This window comes from Filicampus tigris, chromosome 16 (genome assembly GCF_054856515.1).
Source record: "Filicampus tigris isolate MCC_2025a chromosome 16, RoL_Ftig_1.0, whole genome shotgun sequence".
NCBI lineage: Eukaryota > Metazoa > Chordata > Actinopteri > Syngnathiformes > Syngnathidae > Filicampus > Filicampus tigris.
The window spans coordinates 5,264,844-5,282,697 of record NC_141232.1 but is presented as its reverse complement, the minus strand read 5'-3'; the positions used below and the strand labels follow the sequence as shown (position 1 = coordinate 5,282,697).

General features: G+C 43.1%; 2 protein-coding genes and 1 long non-coding RNA gene across 4 annotated transcripts; 1 reads left to right on the top strand and 2 right to left on the bottom strand.

Moving 5' to 3' along the window:
- Positions 1–7: 7 nt before the first annotated feature.
- LOC147134284 (uncharacterized) lies at positions 8–3,075 on the bottom strand. Of its 2 annotated transcripts, none has more exons than XR_015090237.1 (3): positions 2,423–3,075; positions 2,110–2,226; positions 8–174 (listed from the first exon to the last, which is right to left on the bottom strand). It is a non-coding gene; the product is annotated as an uncharacterized LOC147134284 (long non-coding RNA). The 2 variants fall into 2 exon arrangements; XR_015090236.1 differs by lacking the exon at positions 8–174 and adding an exon at positions 1,779–1,873.
- Positions 15–6,648, top strand: LOC147134283 (uncharacterized). The gene is made up of 14 exons (XM_086056696.1): positions 15–182; positions 803–951; positions 1,020–1,160; positions 1,233–1,380; positions 1,793–1,953; positions 2,076–2,237; positions 2,504–2,651; positions 2,914–3,080; positions 3,170–3,331; positions 3,841–3,982; positions 4,056–4,204; positions 4,514–4,687; positions 5,445–5,483; positions 5,566–6,648. Exons 2-14 carry the CDS (start codon positions 829–831, stop codon positions 6,016–6,018), a joined length of 2,169 nt encoding a protein of 722 aa, XP_085912822.1. The 5' UTR covers positions 15–182; positions 803–828; the 3' UTR covers positions 6,019–6,648.
- A 410-nt stretch (positions 6,649–7,058) lies between these two features.
- On the bottom strand, positions 7,059–17,135 carry LOC147134282 (myosin heavy chain, fast skeletal muscle-like). Its single transcript, XM_086055465.1, has 39 exons — positions 16,929–17,135; positions 16,596–16,739; positions 16,346–16,502; positions 16,233–16,260; positions 16,044–16,152; positions 15,755–15,847; positions 15,601–15,664; positions 15,416–15,514; positions 15,236–15,339; positions 14,997–15,135; positions 14,792–14,910; positions 14,466–14,615; positions 14,227–14,397; positions 13,828–14,134; positions 13,678–13,754; positions 13,504–13,591; positions 13,306–13,423; positions 13,077–13,200; positions 12,867–13,003; positions 12,518–12,773; positions 12,169–12,411; positions 11,909–12,085; positions 11,666–11,811; positions 11,501–11,591; positions 11,027–11,416; positions 10,783–10,909; positions 10,531–10,649; positions 10,241–10,437; positions 9,962–10,145; positions 9,725–9,890; positions 9,485–9,609; positions 9,053–9,361; positions 8,783–8,986; positions 8,533–8,658; positions 8,282–8,452; positions 7,622–7,726; positions 7,450–7,545; positions 7,242–7,373; positions 7,059–7,165 (listed from the first exon to the last, which is right to left on the bottom strand). Exons 1-39 carry the CDS (start codon positions 17,133–17,135, stop codon positions 7,145–7,147), a joined length of 5,820 nt encoding a protein of 1,939 aa, XP_085911591.1. The 3' UTR covers positions 7,059–7,144.
- Between the last annotated feature and the right edge of the window lie 719 nt (positions 17,136–17,854).

The following is a 17,854-nucleotide window of genomic DNA, read 5'->3' as shown; positions in this document are numbered from 1 at the left end:
ACTTTGCACTTAACTCTATTTAAAAGCCTTTCGTCCCAGCCGCGTCGGGAACACAATCAGGTTGGCGGCGTGCCGGACGTCCTCAGCCGCGGCGTAGCCGACAAGTCGATACGGATTCCGTTCATCGTCGGCTAACCTTTGACGTGGTTTTGTGTTCAGACGATGAGTGTCATGCTGTGATGGTGAGAAAAAAAACTTTCATTCTTAAACGTTCCAGTTACAAATATGTATCTGGTAATAATGTCTAAAAACGTAATTAGGAACACCTACACTGTCCAATGGGATAAAAAAAAAAAAAAAAAAGTTGTAATAGTTACGCTTCTTTCTTTACAAAGTTTAAATGTAGAAAAGTTCCAATTTCGGTAGTTCAATTCTAAAATTCTTACTACAGTTTCATTAAACTCACTTTTCAGATACTGTATTTGAATTGGGCTGTAGTGACTCAGTATAGTGGAGTTTTGAACTGAACTACTAAAACAAGTTTTACATGATATTCAAATTTATTAAGATGCACCTGTTGTATGGTAACCAAATTAGAAAAAGCTGTGTGCCATGCAGTCCAACCTTAATAATAAACTTTGCTAAATAAATACCTACTAAAACTGAGCATTATTATTCATAAAGGCATATACATATTTAACACTCACAGGGCACTTTATTAGGACATAAAACAAAAAAAACATTTAAAAAAAATATTTTTTTTTTACAATTTTTATAGTGCTTTTTAATGAAAAATGTACTGTATTGTCATTGGGCTGTCTCTGCACAAGGAGCAGATTAAAAAAAAAAAAAATCTCCATAGGAAGACCGGAGCACATCACGGACATCATGAGTTCATCGCAGCGAGGACGAATGGAAGAACAGCACGTGTCCCTCCATACCTCGGCTTGCACGCAACAGCGAGCTTTTGCTGAGCAGCAAGTGATGTTAACGGCAGCAGCAAAGTATCAGGTACTTAAAAACTTTTTAATGTGAAGTCAACATTCCCCTAAAGATTCTTTTTTTTCCCTTCTCGGGAGACGAGAGGTTTTCAACATCACGGCTCGGCCCCTCAGATTTCAGTGACCCAGAGTACTCCGGATATGAATAGGAGACTGCTCTTGTTGCCGGGCAACCAGTTGCAGATCCCCATTGAGCAAGGCAATGGCAGTTCCATCAAGGTCACTGGGCTACCTGGCATGTTTAAGCAAATCTTATTCACGCATTAATTGAATGGTTTTGGCAATCGACAGGCTCATTCGCCTGAGGAAGAGCAAAAGTTGATGAATTTTGTCCATCACGGTCAGGGGGGGCACATGGAGGACCGTTGCTGCTCCCTGGATCCCATCCACAGTGCCCCCTGCACCCCAATGAAGCCTCTTACGGATATGGCCAATAAAGGTGAGTGGCTATAATTCTACTGGTCAACAGCAAATTCTAATCAGATGGATTTATGAATTTTTTCATACATACTGTATGTGTATAAAATTTGATTTGATTGACTTAATTATTCATTCTTTTAATTTATTATCCAGTCTATATATTTGTATATTTTTGTAAATCATTTATCATAAAAAATAAAATTTTGTTTTCGTTATTCAAATTCATTTGTTATATTTATGTAATGAATATTACATAATCAATTTATATTATATTTTTAAAAAATTAAAATAATTATTCTTTATAACAATCTTCTTTTATAGCAATTTATACATTCATTTTACTCCTATTGAAACATTACATTGTATTTATCTTTATTTTTTAACACATTGTCTCCTTTTTCTAACCCCCCCCCCCCCCATTTTTTTTCCAGATTTCGACGCATTCTTCAACTTGTTGGCCAACACTCAGAGCCGACGGCTTGATGACCAACGAGTGTCTCTTCCGTCGTTACCTGGTTTAGACAAAAAGGAGCCGCAGTCATCATCCGGCGCCGATTCAAGCTACTTGTGCTACATGTTGTCCAAAGTCCAGGTTCTTATATCATATATCCATACGCATCTTTCATCAAAACCAATAACTCGAAGGCAGAATTTTCTTTTTACCTCTACACTCTTTAATATAAAATGTGACATAATAGTATGATCCATGATCAGGGGAGCAGAATGGAAGACCAAAGGTGTTCCTTACCGCAAATCCAGCCCAGTCAGCTGGCATGCAAGGATAACGACGGTTCCGGCATTGCCCGCTCGGCCTCCTTCAGCCCCGGTTCGGTTGTAGAACGTTCCAAGAGCCGAGCTAAGACGTCTGCAAAAAAGGTAACGTCAACAAACCAGTGAATACAAGTGAAATGAAAAGTACTTATATTCTGTACTTGAGTATAAGTACAGATACAGTTATTTTAGTAGTGTTAAACAAGCAACTGTCCTATTTCAAACATTTCACGTTGCAAGCAAAAGTCAAAAGTAGTGGGAAAACGAATACTCAAGTAAAGTACAGATACCTGAAAAATCCACTTGAGTAGATTAACAAAGTGCTTGGTTACTTCCATTGACCCAACGCTGCATCATTTTCTTCCATGCAGGTGTTGAGTCCAGCTGAGCAGAAGCAATTCCTCACCTTAATGTCTCACGCCCAGCGAGGGCGCATGGATGAGCAGCGGTGTGTCCTCAACGTGAGCCCCCACACTTCACCCAAACACAATCCCGCTCAGAACGCCGTAGGTTCCACAGGTTTGAGGCTCTCTCATTTATTTTTTGCTGCGTCTTTAATTGTGTTCAGCTAATCCAGTATTGAGACTTTTTTAACCTTTCGAGCCACCATATTTGACGCTCGTTGTCGGCTGTGCGGACGTTGAAATCTGTCATGTATGTTTGCGCTATCGTTCTGTCCATTTACCCTGAATTTTAGCGCTAGCTTTGGGCTTTTTGGCTCAGAGAGAGGGAAAGTTGATGAAAGTTATCCCAACAAATATGCGTCCTTGTTTACGGGCAGGCCCAGATTCCGACAAGTTCTTCAACATGCTGGCCGACTCACAAGGCAAACGTCTGGATGACCAGCGGGTGTGTCTTCCATCGTTACCCGGGATCCAAAATGGAGGCGCTCCGGAGACGTCAAATAAAGACGCGAGCTATTTGTGTTACATGGTTTCGAAAGTCCAGGTGGGTGGACGTGTCAGCCAAAGTAAACCCAGTGGCCTTGAAGCGGTATTCAGTATCCATCAATGTTTTTTTTTTTTTTGCAACAACAGGGCTCCAGGCTTGATGACCAGAGATGCTCTGCGCCTCATGTCCTCCAGAATTTGGGCACTCCGACCCCCCAGCGCAAAGCTTTGTCCGCTTCAGGGACATCTGACAAAACTCCAAGGAGATCCGGCTCCCTAAACCGAGACAGAAGTGACCCTCAACAACAGGTGAGGCTCCCAGAGAGAGCCGGAGAAAGAGCGAGATCTCCACCAAGAGAATGTTTGATTCAAACAATACAATAATATTCATAGGCATATATTTTTTATCTTCTACTAAAAACAATACAAAATTCTGCATCTTATTGAGTCACTTAGTTGTGAAAGTCTTCGTATATTATGTACGTCTGTATTATACTGCCCCCGGTGGCCAAGGAACATATTGTCGACGGGCTTTGAAGCCTAAAATTAAAATGTACAGACTTGTTTAATTCTTTACAATCCATTCCATTTTGTTTTTGTCTTTTTCATCAAGTACAATAATTATTTTTTTAAAAATCACATAACAGAATGTGTTTGTGGGAATGAAATGGGTTAGTGGAATTGCCAGTCATTTACATTTTCATTCATTTGGATGGAAGGAATTTAATATTGCATGTGATCGCCGCAAGATGGTACAGCGGTTAGCTGGATCATCCATGTACTAATTATCTTGTCATTGTTCTGCTTTTTTCCCCAAGCTCCCTCTAGTTGAACAGCATCAGTTCCTAAAAATGATGACACGTGCTCAGAGAGGACGTATGGACGAGCAACGTTGCACTTTAGCCCAGAGCAAGAGTACACCCACAACGCCCACACGCAGCCCAAATAAAGCCCCCGCAGGTAACAAAACAAACCGCCACACGGGGGTCGTCAAGTATGTTGTCTTGCTCTGAGACGGGAGTCTTTTGTGCAGCTCCAGACGCGGACGCGTTCTTCCGCATGGTGACCTGCAGTCAGGCCCGCAGGCTGGACGACCAGAGGGTTGCTCTGCCTTCCCTGCCCGGCATAAGCGCCAACAGGGAGGGAAAACACAACGGAAGTCATACGAAAGCTGCAGCTCCAGTATGTGCCTCTACGCCACTTGGCACATTCATTTAATTTTTGATGATGGAATCCATTAATTTCGTGACTGTATATACTGTACAGGGCGTGTATTATTTTTCAAGATTATTCATATTGTAGAAGAAAATTTCAATGCACATTATATAGTTTCAATAAACTATCATAATGATGATTTTTGTGGTCGATGATTCTTTTCATAATGTTTTCTATAACCCTCGGTAACTATGTTATCCTATTTATTCGTGCTAGACAAGTGCCTAATCAATTGTACCATCATTCTAACTTTCCATGGTTCACCTCCCCTGCCAGATTAGTGCACCACAAATCACTGTGGATGAAAACACACCATCCAAAAGACATGAGGTCAAGGCACCGTCCTCTCAGGCCGAAACGATGACTGCACCATCGGGCTGCAGCCTGCCAAAGTCTGCATCCTTCAACTGTGAGACAGAATACCAGAGGACACTTGATTCCACAGCTCAGGTAAGACATAATAATAATAATAAGAAGGAGAAGAATCAGAAAAGCGCAAGGTCACCTTTCAAAGCACCCCGCTTTCGCAGATGAAAAGACAAACATAAGGGAGTGGGAGGGGAAAAAAATCCCACACTGAGATCCTGTAAGGGAAGCCTAGTATGGATTTGTAAAAAAAAAAAAAAAAAAAAACTCAACAAACAGGCAAACATTAATACATGACACAGAGACTAGCACGTGGAGGTGGGGTGGGGAGTTTCGAGGGTGGGGTACATACATCTCTCCTGCAGGGGGCAGGCTTCACAGCCATCAGGGCGCCACCACATGCCATCTCCAGTTGCACCACAATAGAGGTCTTAATGAATAGGGTCGTGTATTGTATTGCGTAATCATACGGGTGTGTATGCGTGAGCCTGTGTCCTTTGTCCGAGCGACATGCCAACATATTGTCTCATTAATAATAAGAATAAACATACCACTGCTCAAGAAATAGTTAGCGATGAAGGGCTTTGGGGGTGAAATTTGCGGACCTAAAATTGACTGTGTCCAGGTGAACTTAATTTGACCTCAATACTTTAATGACCATGTTCATCTATTCAGTGTTTCAGTACTGCTTGTATAACGAACTGAAACTGAAATTCATAGTGTTTGAGGGTTAACAAATCGGCGTACTCAAAACTTTGTGAGTTTGTGAAATTTACTGTATTTTGACTTTTTTTTTCTTCCTCATGACAGTGTCCAGTGACATTTTATTTTCTCTTTTCAGATGACTGTAAAGGTGTCAATGAGCTTCACACCACGGATGGTAAGATTGTCTTGATATGAAATGTATGTTTTAAATCCCTTTAATTACCACTTCAAGTTTCTTCTTTGATCACCTATTAAAGGGACATAAGAATTTCAACCAGCCTTTCCCGGAGGTCTTCCTCACTCTCGGCGCTCCGGGAGAAAATCTCATGATCCCCCTGAGCCCAAGACCCGGAAGACCCGTGTCCTTGAACCTGAACCTCATCCCCAAGGAAGACGGCAACCCCGCACACTGCTCGCCGAGCCGCGCCAGCCCCAGGAATCCCCGCTCGAGACCGTCGTCGCCCCAGCCCAAAGCGGCCCGGAGGGCGCGTCCCATTCATTCTGGCCCGCCAGAACATGGGGTGTCCGCGGTCATCCCCGTCAGCGCGCAGGAAGACTGCTTCTCTCTGATTGAGAAGGTTCACACGTCACACTTGAAAATGGGAGTGACTCAAGGGGGACAGAAACATAGAGGGGATCCAGTGAGAGGGAGGGGGAACGGAAAAGGGGGTGCGGCGAAAGATAGGAGGGATGGCGGTAATAAACAATAAACAGTATGATCTAAGGTAAGTAGTTGAATCCATCCAGCCATCCATTTTATATGGCGCTTGTTCTCAATGAATGAGCTGTTTGACTGTGGGCGAGATGCATGGTATAACTTTCACATGGACAATTTCGTCTTCAATGAAGAAGACGTCTAATTTTAGAATCTGTGAGGAAGCTGGAGGAACATGCAAACCACGCAGAAGAGAGCTTGGGATTCAAACCCAGAACATCTTCACTGCGAGGCAGACGTGCTGCCCACTTTCTGTTGTCGTTGACCTTAATTCACCCTAATTGCAATCACTTGTCTTTTCTCTCATTTAGTAGTTACAACATAGTACCTTTGACAATCAAATACAAATAAAGAAAACTACTAATGCACATTTGTATTTTTGTTGTATTAAATTAATTTCTGTAAATGCGCTAAATAAATAAAATTGTATTGTATTGTATTGTATTAATTTGCAGTACGTTGATGTTCAAGAACCTGCAAAGTGAATTCAAAGATTTTTAGTTTTAATGTGTTGTACATGTGTGAAGATAACTGCTGAAAACGGACAAAGAAAGACTGACAACTATGTAATCCTGAATTGTGGAGCTATTGAATTAAAGCCCCCCCCTCCCCAACTATACTCGAAGTTGAGCGCATTCATTTGCATCAGTGGTTATTCAGCATAATTGCAAATTTACATATTCAGCAGACACGCCCACAGCGTTTGAGAGCAGAGATAACGGTGTCATTTCTCACAATTCTGAAAACTCCATTTTATACAATCTGCGATTTTAAATTTTTTTTTTTAATTATTAAAATTTGACAGGGTTGTTAACGCTTCTCTGCAGTGCGTCAAATTTACAATATTTATCTTCACATTAAAGGAAAATTGAAGGCCAATCGAGTCTTGCTTTTGTAAGTTTGGGTCCTAGCGAACTCATTGTGGGTCTTGAGCTCAGTAAATTAAAGAATGAATTTATTATTTCTCGGTATGACAGTTTAAAGAGAACGTGGTATCATGACAACAGTATAGAAAATGACAAACCGATATACATATTTGTTTAAACCATTTATTGGTATAATTGAATTTAAAGACAACAGGTTCCATATTGTATGGATCCCTCCAACAATGTCACTGGATCTTATTCAGTAGATTCACTTCCCTGAAAAAGATGAGAGTGAGAATTATGAGTCATCTTTGAGAGGCTGTAGATTCGATGCTTAAAATCAACATGTTACCTTTCCAGCATCGCGACTCTTGGCCCTCAGTTTGTTGACCTGGGACTCTGCGATATCAGCACGCTCTTGAGCCTCTTCCAGCTCATGCTGGACCTTCCTGAGCCTGGACATGTGAGTGTTGGCCTGCTCCTCCTACAAGAGAAAATTGAAGTTGTTTCCATTTTGTGAAAATGTCAGCTTTGTCAATTTTTTCTCTTTTTTTGCTTACAGCCTCCTCGGCTTGTCTCTTGTACGCCTTGACTTTCAGTTGCAGTTTATCCACCAGATCCTGAAGCCTGGTCCCATTCTTTTTGTCCTCCTCAGTCTGTTTAGTTGAAAGGGTGACATTTTCACTGCTGATCCAAAAGGAAAAGGTGGGAGTGTGGTGAAACGGAACACACCTGGTAGGTCAGCTCCTTCACTCTCCTCTCGTATTTGCGGACACCTTTAACGGCATCGACTCCACGCCTCTGCTCAGTCTCGACTTCAGTTTCCAGCTCACGGACCTGAGGAAATAGACACAAATTCCGTTTTTTTTTTTACCATAGGAGAAATATTGGGATAGTTTCTTCTTGGCCAGATAGACCAGCAGTTAATATGAAGTTCCACCCGGGAAGTGATTTTAAGGTTTAGTTGCGTACTCAAAATATTACATGGCTTAGCATCTTCCTATCTTGCTGACTTAGCGGTACCATATGTTCCTTCCCGAGCCTTATGGCCACAACATGCTGATGTTTTAGTGACTCTGAGAGGTTAAAAGGAGTCAGCAGGTTCGAGAACATTCTCTATTCAGGCTCCAGTACTTAGTACTTAGTACGTAGAAATGTTGAAATCTCAATTTAACACTTGTTTATACACGTTGGTATTTGGTGAAAGCACACCGAAAGCAAGTCATCACTCGCTCTGCCTCATCACCTGACTTTTGAATTTTGGCCTGTTTTACTGCCGCTTCTCCTCTCATGAACCGTGGGCCGGTGAAGGCCTTTGAAAATCTGTCTCAGTAAACAAGACTTGACAAAACGGTCAAAGTAGATGAATTCTCGTGTACGTGCAGTTCATACCCTCGACTCGAGTTTCTGGAGCTGTTTCTTGCCACCCTTCATGGCGAGGTTCTCAGCCTCATCCAGACGGTGCTGCAGGTCCTTGACAGTGACCTCCAGGTTCTTCTTCATCCTCTCCAAGTGAGCGCTGGTGTCCTGTTCCTTCTTCAGCTCCTCAGCCATCATGGCAGCCTGAAGTGGTTAAAAGTTTCAAGTTTTCCACAATCTATTACGGATCCTCACAACTTCTCTGTGTTTGTGAGTAGACTCACATCAGTGATAGCCTTTTTGGCCTTCTCCTCTGCATTTCTCGATTCCTGAACGGCATCGTCCACTTCACTCTGAATCTGGACAAGGTCAGACTCCAACTTCTTCTTGGTGTTCAGAAGACTGGTGTTCTGAATGTTGAACAAAAGTTATTTTGAGACATTTATATATACATAAAAAAAAACACATTGAAGCAATGAGCAACGTCGTCAGCCATGTTGATTTTTTCCTGACGTCAACTAACGGAAACCAAACCTGAGAGTGAAGCAGTCCGACACGCTCGCTAGCGTCAACCAGCTCCTGCTCGGCCACTTTGCGTCCCCTTTCGGTCTGCTCCAAAGCGGCTCTCAGCTCCTCAATTTCAGCCAGCATGAGGCCATTTCTGCGCTCCACCATGGCAACCTGCTCCTTCATATCTTCCTGACCTCTGACAGCATCGTCCAGGTGCAGTTGGGCATCCTGACAAAAACCAAATAATCATTTCTGTGCCCGTGAGCATTTCTGATGCCAGGATGAGAAGCTCACCTTGAGTTGTCCCTGAACATTTCTGAGTTGTTTCTGGGCCTCGGCAGCCTGCCTGTTGGCGTGGCTCAGCTGGATCTCCATCTCATTCAGGTCTCCCTCCATCTTCTTCTTCACTCTCAGGGCGTCATTCCTGCTCCTGACCTCGGCATCAAGAGTGCTCTGCATGGAGTCAATCACTCTCTGGCTGTTCCTCTTGATCTGCTCCATCTCCTCGTCCTTCTCGGCCAGCTTCCTGTCAACCTCGCCCTTGATCTGGTTGAGCTCCAGCTGCACGCGGAGAATCTTGGACTCTTCGTGTTCCAGTGTGCCCTGTGTGCAAGGAACGTTAGCTTAGTAAGATTGAACACAGATTTTTGTCATGTCAGCAACACAATTATCAACTTAGTACAGACTATCACAGTGATTAGATTTAATGCTGCTATAATGTGATACCTCTGCCTCCTCCAGAGCGGTCTGAATCTCAGCCTTTTCACTTTCTACCGTCTTTTTAGCTTTTTCCAGCTCATGGATGCTTTTTCCGGTCTCCCCAATCTGTTCAGTTAGATCTGAGATCTCCTCTGCAGGTCAAAAACGACGACAAAAAAAATACATATTTGTATTGTTATTATAAGCAATATTTTCCAAAATAACCATTGTCATTTTGCTGTAGATGTAGACTGCAAATGGACGCACGTTGCAGGTTCTTATTCTCCCTCTTCAAGGTCTCCAACTGATCCAGAGCCTCCTCATACGAGTTCTTCATCTTAAACAGTTCAGTGCTGAGTGAACGAGCCTCCTTCTGGGATCCTTCCAGCTCTGCCTGGCCCTCCTCATATTTCTGCTTCCATTCTGCTAGGACCTGGAATTACAAAGACTAATTAAAAATGGAGTCATTTGTAATTGATGAATGACTCCAGTTTGGATATGAACCTTATCAAAGTTCCTCTGCTTCTTGTCAAGATTGGCAGCCAGGGAATTGGCTCTCTCCACATCAATCATGAGGTCCTCCACCTCACCCTGAAGCCTCTGCTTGGTCTTCTCCAAAGAGGCACACTTGGAGTTCACAGCCTCAATGGACTCCTCGGCCTCCTGGAGGCGCTGGGCAAGCTTCTTCCTGGAATGCGGAAGATTTTTTGTTGTCATTTATGCGCAGACAAGTAGCGACTCTGAACACACTTAACACTTATAAAATGTGTCTCAATTATTTACTTGGCGTCCTCCAGCTCCTCGGTGCGCTGGATAGCATCAGTCTCATATTTTGATCTCCATTGTGCCACCTCACTGTTGGCCTTGGACATTCCTCGTTGCAGTTCAGCTTTAGCTTCCTGCTCCTCTTCATATTGCTCTCGGAGCAGATCGCAGTCGTGGCGGGCAGACTGAACAGCATGGGCCAGGGCATTCTTGGCCTATAAAGTCAAAATAAGAAGGATAGCTCAAGTGGCATATAAATACTGCATACAAGTCCAGGGAAAGATGCTTTTAAATATCAGATCTTATACCTTCACTTCCTCCTCAATGTGTCTCTTAAGCTCTTCAATCTGTTGAGTGTAAGCCTGCTTGCCCCTGGTCAGCTGGGAAATAAGGGCTTCTTTCTCCTCAAGCTGACGAGCAAACTCACCTGAGCAATGATGAGGAAGATTTCATACAAAATGTCTATTTTCCTTTTTTTGTAAAAATGAGGTGATTCAGGTTGCTTGTAACTACCACCATTTTGTGTGGTCAAAGCAACGGAAAATGGGCGGATGGCTCACCATTCTCTGTTTGCAGTCTTGCCTTCTGTGCGCTCAAGTCATTCAGCTGCCGAACGTTCTCATCATTTTTGGACTTAATTTCACTTAACTGGTCTTCAAGAGTTCTGCACATTTTCTCTAAGTTGCCCTGCAAAAGACCAGATTCTTTCCAACCAACTTACAATGATGAGATCATCTTTTTCAGGTAACCTTCATTATGTTTGGATCTGCAGTACAATGGAGTTTTCACAAAGGCGAAACAGACCTTGGCTTTGGCAACAGCCTCCATGTTGCTGGAGAGGTCGTCAATCTCCATCTTGTACTCGCTCTTCTCCTTCTCCAGCTTCTGCTTGACGCGCTGGAGGTTGTCGATCTGCTCGCCCAGCTCTGCAACGCTGTCAGCCTGCTTCTTGCGGAGGGCGGCCGCTGTAGCCTCATGCTGCAGGGTGGACTCTTCAAGATCACGACGCAGCTTCTGGAACTCAGCCTCACGCTTCTTGTTCATTTCAATCTGCGCGGATGTCGCTCCGCCAGCTTCCTCGAGCCTCTCGCTGATCTCCTCCAGTTCCCTGGAGAGGTCAGCCCTCTGCTTCTCCACCTTGGCCCGGGCAGCCCTCTCAGCCTCAATCTCCTCTTCCAGCTCCTCAATACGAGCCTAGGTTTGATGAAATTATTGACAATTAAGTTCATTACCTGAAACACAATGAGGTCTTCATTCGTCAACTCTAATCAAATGTACCTGGAGCTCCTTAATCTTCTTCTGGAGCTGAGCGCCAAGAGACTGTTCATCCTCAATCTTGCTGAGGAGTTGACTGGTCTCAAAGTCTTTCCTTTAAGTAGAAAGAAAAAATACATCCTTGATTGTATTTCTGTTTGCAGCAAGGAGGGTATTTTTTTCTCTTACTTTTTGATTTTTTCCTCTGATTGTTGCTTATCGTTCTCCAGATCCATTATGGACTCCTGGGCCAATTTCAGATCTCCCTCAAGCTTCCTCTTGGCTCTCTCAAGGTCCATGCGGAGCTTCTTCTCTTGCTCCAGTGAGCCCTCTAGCTGTTACATGATAGTTTTGTAGTGATGCTCGTGAAAAGATCTACAGTACTTCCAAATTTCCCCAGAATGCTTTGTGTCAAAATAAAGTTGTTCTTACATCATCCACTTGCTGTTCCAGCTTTGTCTTGGCCTTGGTCAGAGTGTTGACTTTGTCTTCCTCTGCCTGAAGATCGTCCAGTGTTTGCTGGTGAGCCTCTTGGAGGGCTTTCTTCTCCTTTGTTAACTTGGCAATAGACTCATCTTGAGATGCCATCTCCTCTGTCAGGTTTTTCACCTAAAATATTCATGTAATATATCGTTGCCGGTTGTTTCTGCTAGTGAGACTCAAAATAAAGTCAAAGTGAAGATAAAGTCTACCTTGTTCTCAGTGGCATGTTTCTCCTTCTCCACTTTGGCCAAGGTGAGTTCCAAGTCATCAATATCTTTCTTCAGTTCTGAGCATTCGTCCTCCAGCTTTCTCTTCTTAGCTGTAAGCTCAGCGTTGATTTCCTCTTCATCCTCCAGTCTCTCAGTCGTCTCTTTGAGTTTGGCCTCGAGCTGGATCTTGCTCTTAATGAGTCCCTCACACCTTTCCTCGGCATCTGAGAGGTTCTCACTTTCCTGTTGTTACGAATGAATACTGTTAGTCTTTGAATTAACCAACCCAAAAAAGAGTGATGTAACAGTTGCATGACTGATCCGGTTACATGTCTCAGAGATCACTCACAGATGCTACTTGCAGTTGCAGGTCATTCTTCTCCTGCAGCAGGGAAACCATTTTCTCCTCCAGCTCTTTCTTTTTGGCTAGAGCAGTAGCCAGGTCAGTTTGCATCTTGCCATAATTCTCCTTCATCTGTGCCAGCTCTTTCTCAGTCTCAGCACTCTTGAGGAGAGGCTTGATCTTGAAGTAGAGATGCATCCATGGCCAGTTTTTCACATTCATGAATGAGCGCATGTTGTACTGGATGGTGAAGATTGCATCTCTATGAAACACAGCACGAACGAATTTTGATTAGCCGTGCCTTGGTGTAACTTGTTTGGCACCATGTCTGTTTTCAGGCGAAAAGTATTTATACCTCCTCTCCATCATCTTCACAAACTCTTTCCTCATGAGGAATCCTCTGCAGAGAGCCTGAGTCATGGTCACCAATGCAGCCAGTTTCTCATCTCGCATCTCCTCAAGGGTACCCAGCAGACCAGCTTTGAAGAAGACCTGTGTGGTACAGATAATAGTTGAAAATATATGCACACAATAACTCATTGAAGATTTTGTATCTGTGACACACCTTTGTGTGTCCAAATCTATACTGAGTGTGATCCACATCAATGGAGCCCAGCAGTTTCTCTGCAGCCTTCTTGTTGTCAATGAACTGACCCTCAGGGATGACACTGGCATTCAATACTTTGTACCTGCAAAAGAAGGCAGGACAGTTAAGTACAAAATATTTTATGCAACTGTTGACTAAGTTTCTTTCACTTTTATAAGTGAGGACATTTTGACAAATTTACAGCTACCTCTGCTTGAAATCACCGTAGAGGATTCTGCTGGGGAAGCCCTTCCTGCAGATTCTGATGCCCTCCAGCACACCGTTACACCTCAGCTGGTGGATGACCAAGAAGTTCTCCATAAGACCTGAGTATGGTTCAAAAGATGACATTGCAGTCTCAAATGTGTCTTTGGAGTCAAAAGCTTTAGTTGGACGACTATTCAACCTGGGGTCTTAGTTTCATTGGGAATCAGGCAACGCACAAAGTGAGGATGAGTGCTCCTTAAGTTGGTCATCAGCTTGCCCAAGTTCTCCTTTGAGGTGAAATATCATCGTTGTAATAATCATCAACTTCAAATCTTGATCAGGGAAATTATTCACACATGTTTGACGATGTTACCCTGAATAGAGCCGAGACAGTCTGGAAGGAACCACCCTTCTTTTTTCCACCTCCTTTCTTGCCGCCGCCGCCGGTCTCTGTTTTACAAACAATTGTCATTGTAAACGGACCAAAAGTATTTTTCCAATATTTACAGTATGACATTCATACCTTCAGCTGAGGCATGGGTAGCGTACAGCATGCACAGCAGTTTGTTTGATGCTTTCTGGTAGAGCTGGACGACGGAGTCATTCAGTGGGTCCTTGTTCTTGTCCAACCATCCGGTGATATTGTAGTCCACAGTACCAGCATAGTGGACCAGTGAGAAGTGGGCCTCAGCCTTGCCCTTTGCAGGCTTTGGCTTCTCAAAGGCCTTGGTCTTGCCAAGATGTTGATCATACAGCTTGTTCTTGAAAGAAGTGTCTGTAGCCTTGGGGAACATGCACTCCTCTTCAAGGATGGAGAAGATGCCCATTGGCTATTGGCGGGAAAACTCTTGTCGGTCATTTTGAAAGGAACTCTGAGATTTGTCATCATTTTCTCAGATATCTATAAATACATTTGTCTCACCTTCTCAATAAGCTCAATGCAAGCAGCCAAGTCCATACCGAAGTCAATAAAGTCCCAGTCGATTCCCTCTTTCTTGTACTCTTCTTGCTCCAAGACAAACATGTGGTGGTTGAAGAACTGCTGCAGTTTCTCATTGGTGAAGTTGATGCACAGTTGCTCCAAGCTGTTGAACTACAGTATACTGTTGAATCAGTTGAGTGATCCACAGTATGTAGACTTTTGTGATGAGTGAGACTCACATCGAAGATCTCAAATCCAGCGATATCCAACACCCCAATGAAGAACTGTCTAGGCTGCTTTGTGTCCAACATCTCGTTGATGCGGATGACCATCCACAAGAACATTTTCTCATAGACGGACTTGCACAAAGCTGAGACAGAGTTGTTGACCTATAGAACAAGTTTAGTGTAGTTTTAATCCTATCTTTAGAGGGTAAGTAAACCCAAGAACCTTTTTTTCAAGAACACGCTCTATGCAGGCCCACTAGTTGAAACAAGGAAAAAATGCTTGGGTTGACTTCCCCTTAAAAAAAAAAAAAAAAAAAAAACACACTTAAATTGTTTACCTGTGGGACGGTCTGACCTTTGGTCACAAATTCATTCCCAACTTTGACTCGAGGGTAGCACAGAGCTTTCAGCATATCAGCTGAGTTCAGACCCATGAGGTAAGCGATTTTATCAGCCTCTGAAGAAAAAATAAATTAATAGTTTTCACCTTGTGAAGCGTTTGTATTTTGTGTGGAGACATCACAGCGTTTGTGTGGTTTGTACCCTCAGTGCCGTCAGGTTCAGCCTGCTCCTCACGCTGCTTCTGCTTGAATTTCATGTTGCCATGATGCATCACAGCACCAGTCAGTTTGTAGATGCCAAGTTTCTCTTCTAAAGTGAATCCCAGGATGTCAATAGCTGTCTGTAATGTACATTAACCACAGTTATTGGCTTTTAATCATTTTTTTCAAGTTCTCATAATGGAACAAACCATACTAATAGTGTTTGAATTTTATCCTTACGTCTGTTGCAATGAACTCCTCGATATCATTGATGCTCTTGACCGTGATTTCACCCTGGCTGATCATTGGGTAGTCATATGGGTTGGTGGTGATCAGAAGAGCCTCTGGAATAAAGTTGAGGGAACACATCAATTGGCGTTTCTAGTTTACTGACGTTTATGCCTTGCTGACGTGACATACCAAGCAGCTCAGGCTTGTGTCCTGTCATCAGCTGATAGAAGATATGGTAGCTCCTCTCCGCAGACAGCTGGAAGGTGACACGGGACTTCTCCAGCAGATCTGACCATTTGTTAGACATATCGGAATTCATACGGAGCCAACGTTTGTTTTATTTTGTGACGTTCACGTGGTTATTGAAAACTCACAAGTTTCAATATCAGCTGAGGCCAGCTTGCCAGTCGAGCCAAAGTGGATTCTGATGAATTTACCCTAAACGTATTCCCAGTAACATGTCAGTTTGGGCTTGTTAACAGTAAATGTGCGAGAGTTACAGTAAAGCCTTATCATTTGAAGACTTACGAAACGAGAGGAGTTGTCGTTCCTCACAGTCTTGGCATTACCGTAGGCCTCCAGCAGGGGGTTGGCTGCAATGATTTGATCTTCCAGGGAACCCTACCAGGGCATTGTAGTAGACAAACTAATTAGGCTCCACCAAGAGAATGGTAACTTTATTTAGTTTTGTTACCACGGAGATATTTTAATTTCACTGTGAATCATACATGCACCTTAAATGCCAAAATCCAGACATGCAGGACGTGGGTATTTGTGAAAGACAATTGGGATTGCTTCTATGCTCTTCTAGTTTTACCTGCATCTTGCCAGATGTCTCAACTTTTTTGCCCCCAGCAACTGCAATTGTTGCAAAGTACTGGATGACACGCTTGGTGTTGACAGTCTTTCCGGCACCGGATTCTCCACTGGGGGAAAACAGGAATAATATTAAATGCTTATGTTGTAACCAGTGCTCAAAGAAATATTAGGTTGTTGTTTAACTCACGTGATAAGAACAGACTGGTTCTCACGATCTGTAATTGATAGGAAAAATAGATAAATCACTTTGAAAGCAGTGGCTAGATAATAGGTTTTCACACTAGTTTATTGTGATCCTACCAGTGAGCATGAACTGATAGGCGTTGTCAGAGATGGAGAAGATGTGGGGAGGAGCCTCAATCCTCTTCTTGCCTCGGTAGGCCACAACGACCTGCTGGTCGTACACAGGAAGCCACTTGTAGGGGTTGACCACCACACAGAAGAGGCCGGAGTAGGTCTAGAAAGAGATTGCATTGCTCTCGTAAAGCCTGTGACAAATCCATTCCTTCCGTTCAAACTCCGCAGACTAAAAGTACTGGTGTAGACTTACGTAGATCATCCATGATGCAAAACGCTCTTTGAGGTTATACAACACGGCAGGTTCGTTGAGGTGGGTCATCATGGCCATGTCCTCAATTTTATCGAATTTGGGAGGGTTCATCGGATGGATGTCATCTTCTTTGACGGTGACTGTCTGAAAAGCAAATCAAGTCTTTTTTTTTAAGATTTGCTGAGACATTAAATGCGGTATCTTGAGTAAAAACTGAAATAGAGTATCTTGTCAATATGATGACCAACAGTATATCTCACAATGATAATTCTGAGCTATTTTGTTCACGAAGGTTAGTCTGGTACGTTTGATTTGCGGCCTCAGTACACTTACCTTTTTTTCAATTAATGTCTCAACGGTGGCTTTGCCCCCCTCTCTGTTGATGAGTTTACCCCTGAGGTACATCTCTTGAGGATCGGTCACAAAGTAGGCTGTTTTGGCATCAAACGGCGTATTCTGAGCCTCGATCCTCTCCTTCTCTGGCTTCCGCAGGTAAATGGCTGCGACGCCATACTGCTCCATCTCCGCGTCGGTGCTCATGGTGACACTTTACTGGAGACTGCAAGAAGGCACAGTTCATACGTTCTCCATTTCATATTTCTGTCTTGTTGGAAATTGCCATCACTATGTCCATCGCCCGCATGAATCACTTACCAAATGTTTTCAATTAAGTGAGATTGTAATTACCTCTTACGGTCCCAACAGAAGATGAAAATCAGATCTGTTCTTATGATCCTATGAATAAAGTAGATGAAAGATGAGTCAAGGTGTGTATTTTTATTTTACAATATGACCACAAAAAAAAAAAAAGAAACATTGATGCCATTCATTACTAACCTGTGTTGGAAGCTTATCAGTTATTGTCAGCGTCCTGGGTGCTGTCTTTTATAGGGGACGACTGTCTCCTCGGTAGGTGTGCCCTGCTCAGTTTGGTCATGTATTCTTGCCATGTTGTCGCTAATCCTGTGACATTGACATTTAATGTGATTGTGCTGCCCTGTGCCTAGTTTTATGTTTGTCGTGTATTTCCTCAACTGTGCCGAGACTAAATGGAAAGAATAACACCCACTAATAAATGGAGAAAAAAATTCAATGGAACAATTACAATACCCTGCAGCAATATGATAACAGGAGAATCCAGGTGGTATATTTTTGAAATTGAACGACTAAAAAGTGTCGATATTATAGTTATTATATTAATAGTATTGATAGACTTAGAAATGAATCTAACAGCCGTTATACTTTTTCTAAAAGAAAAC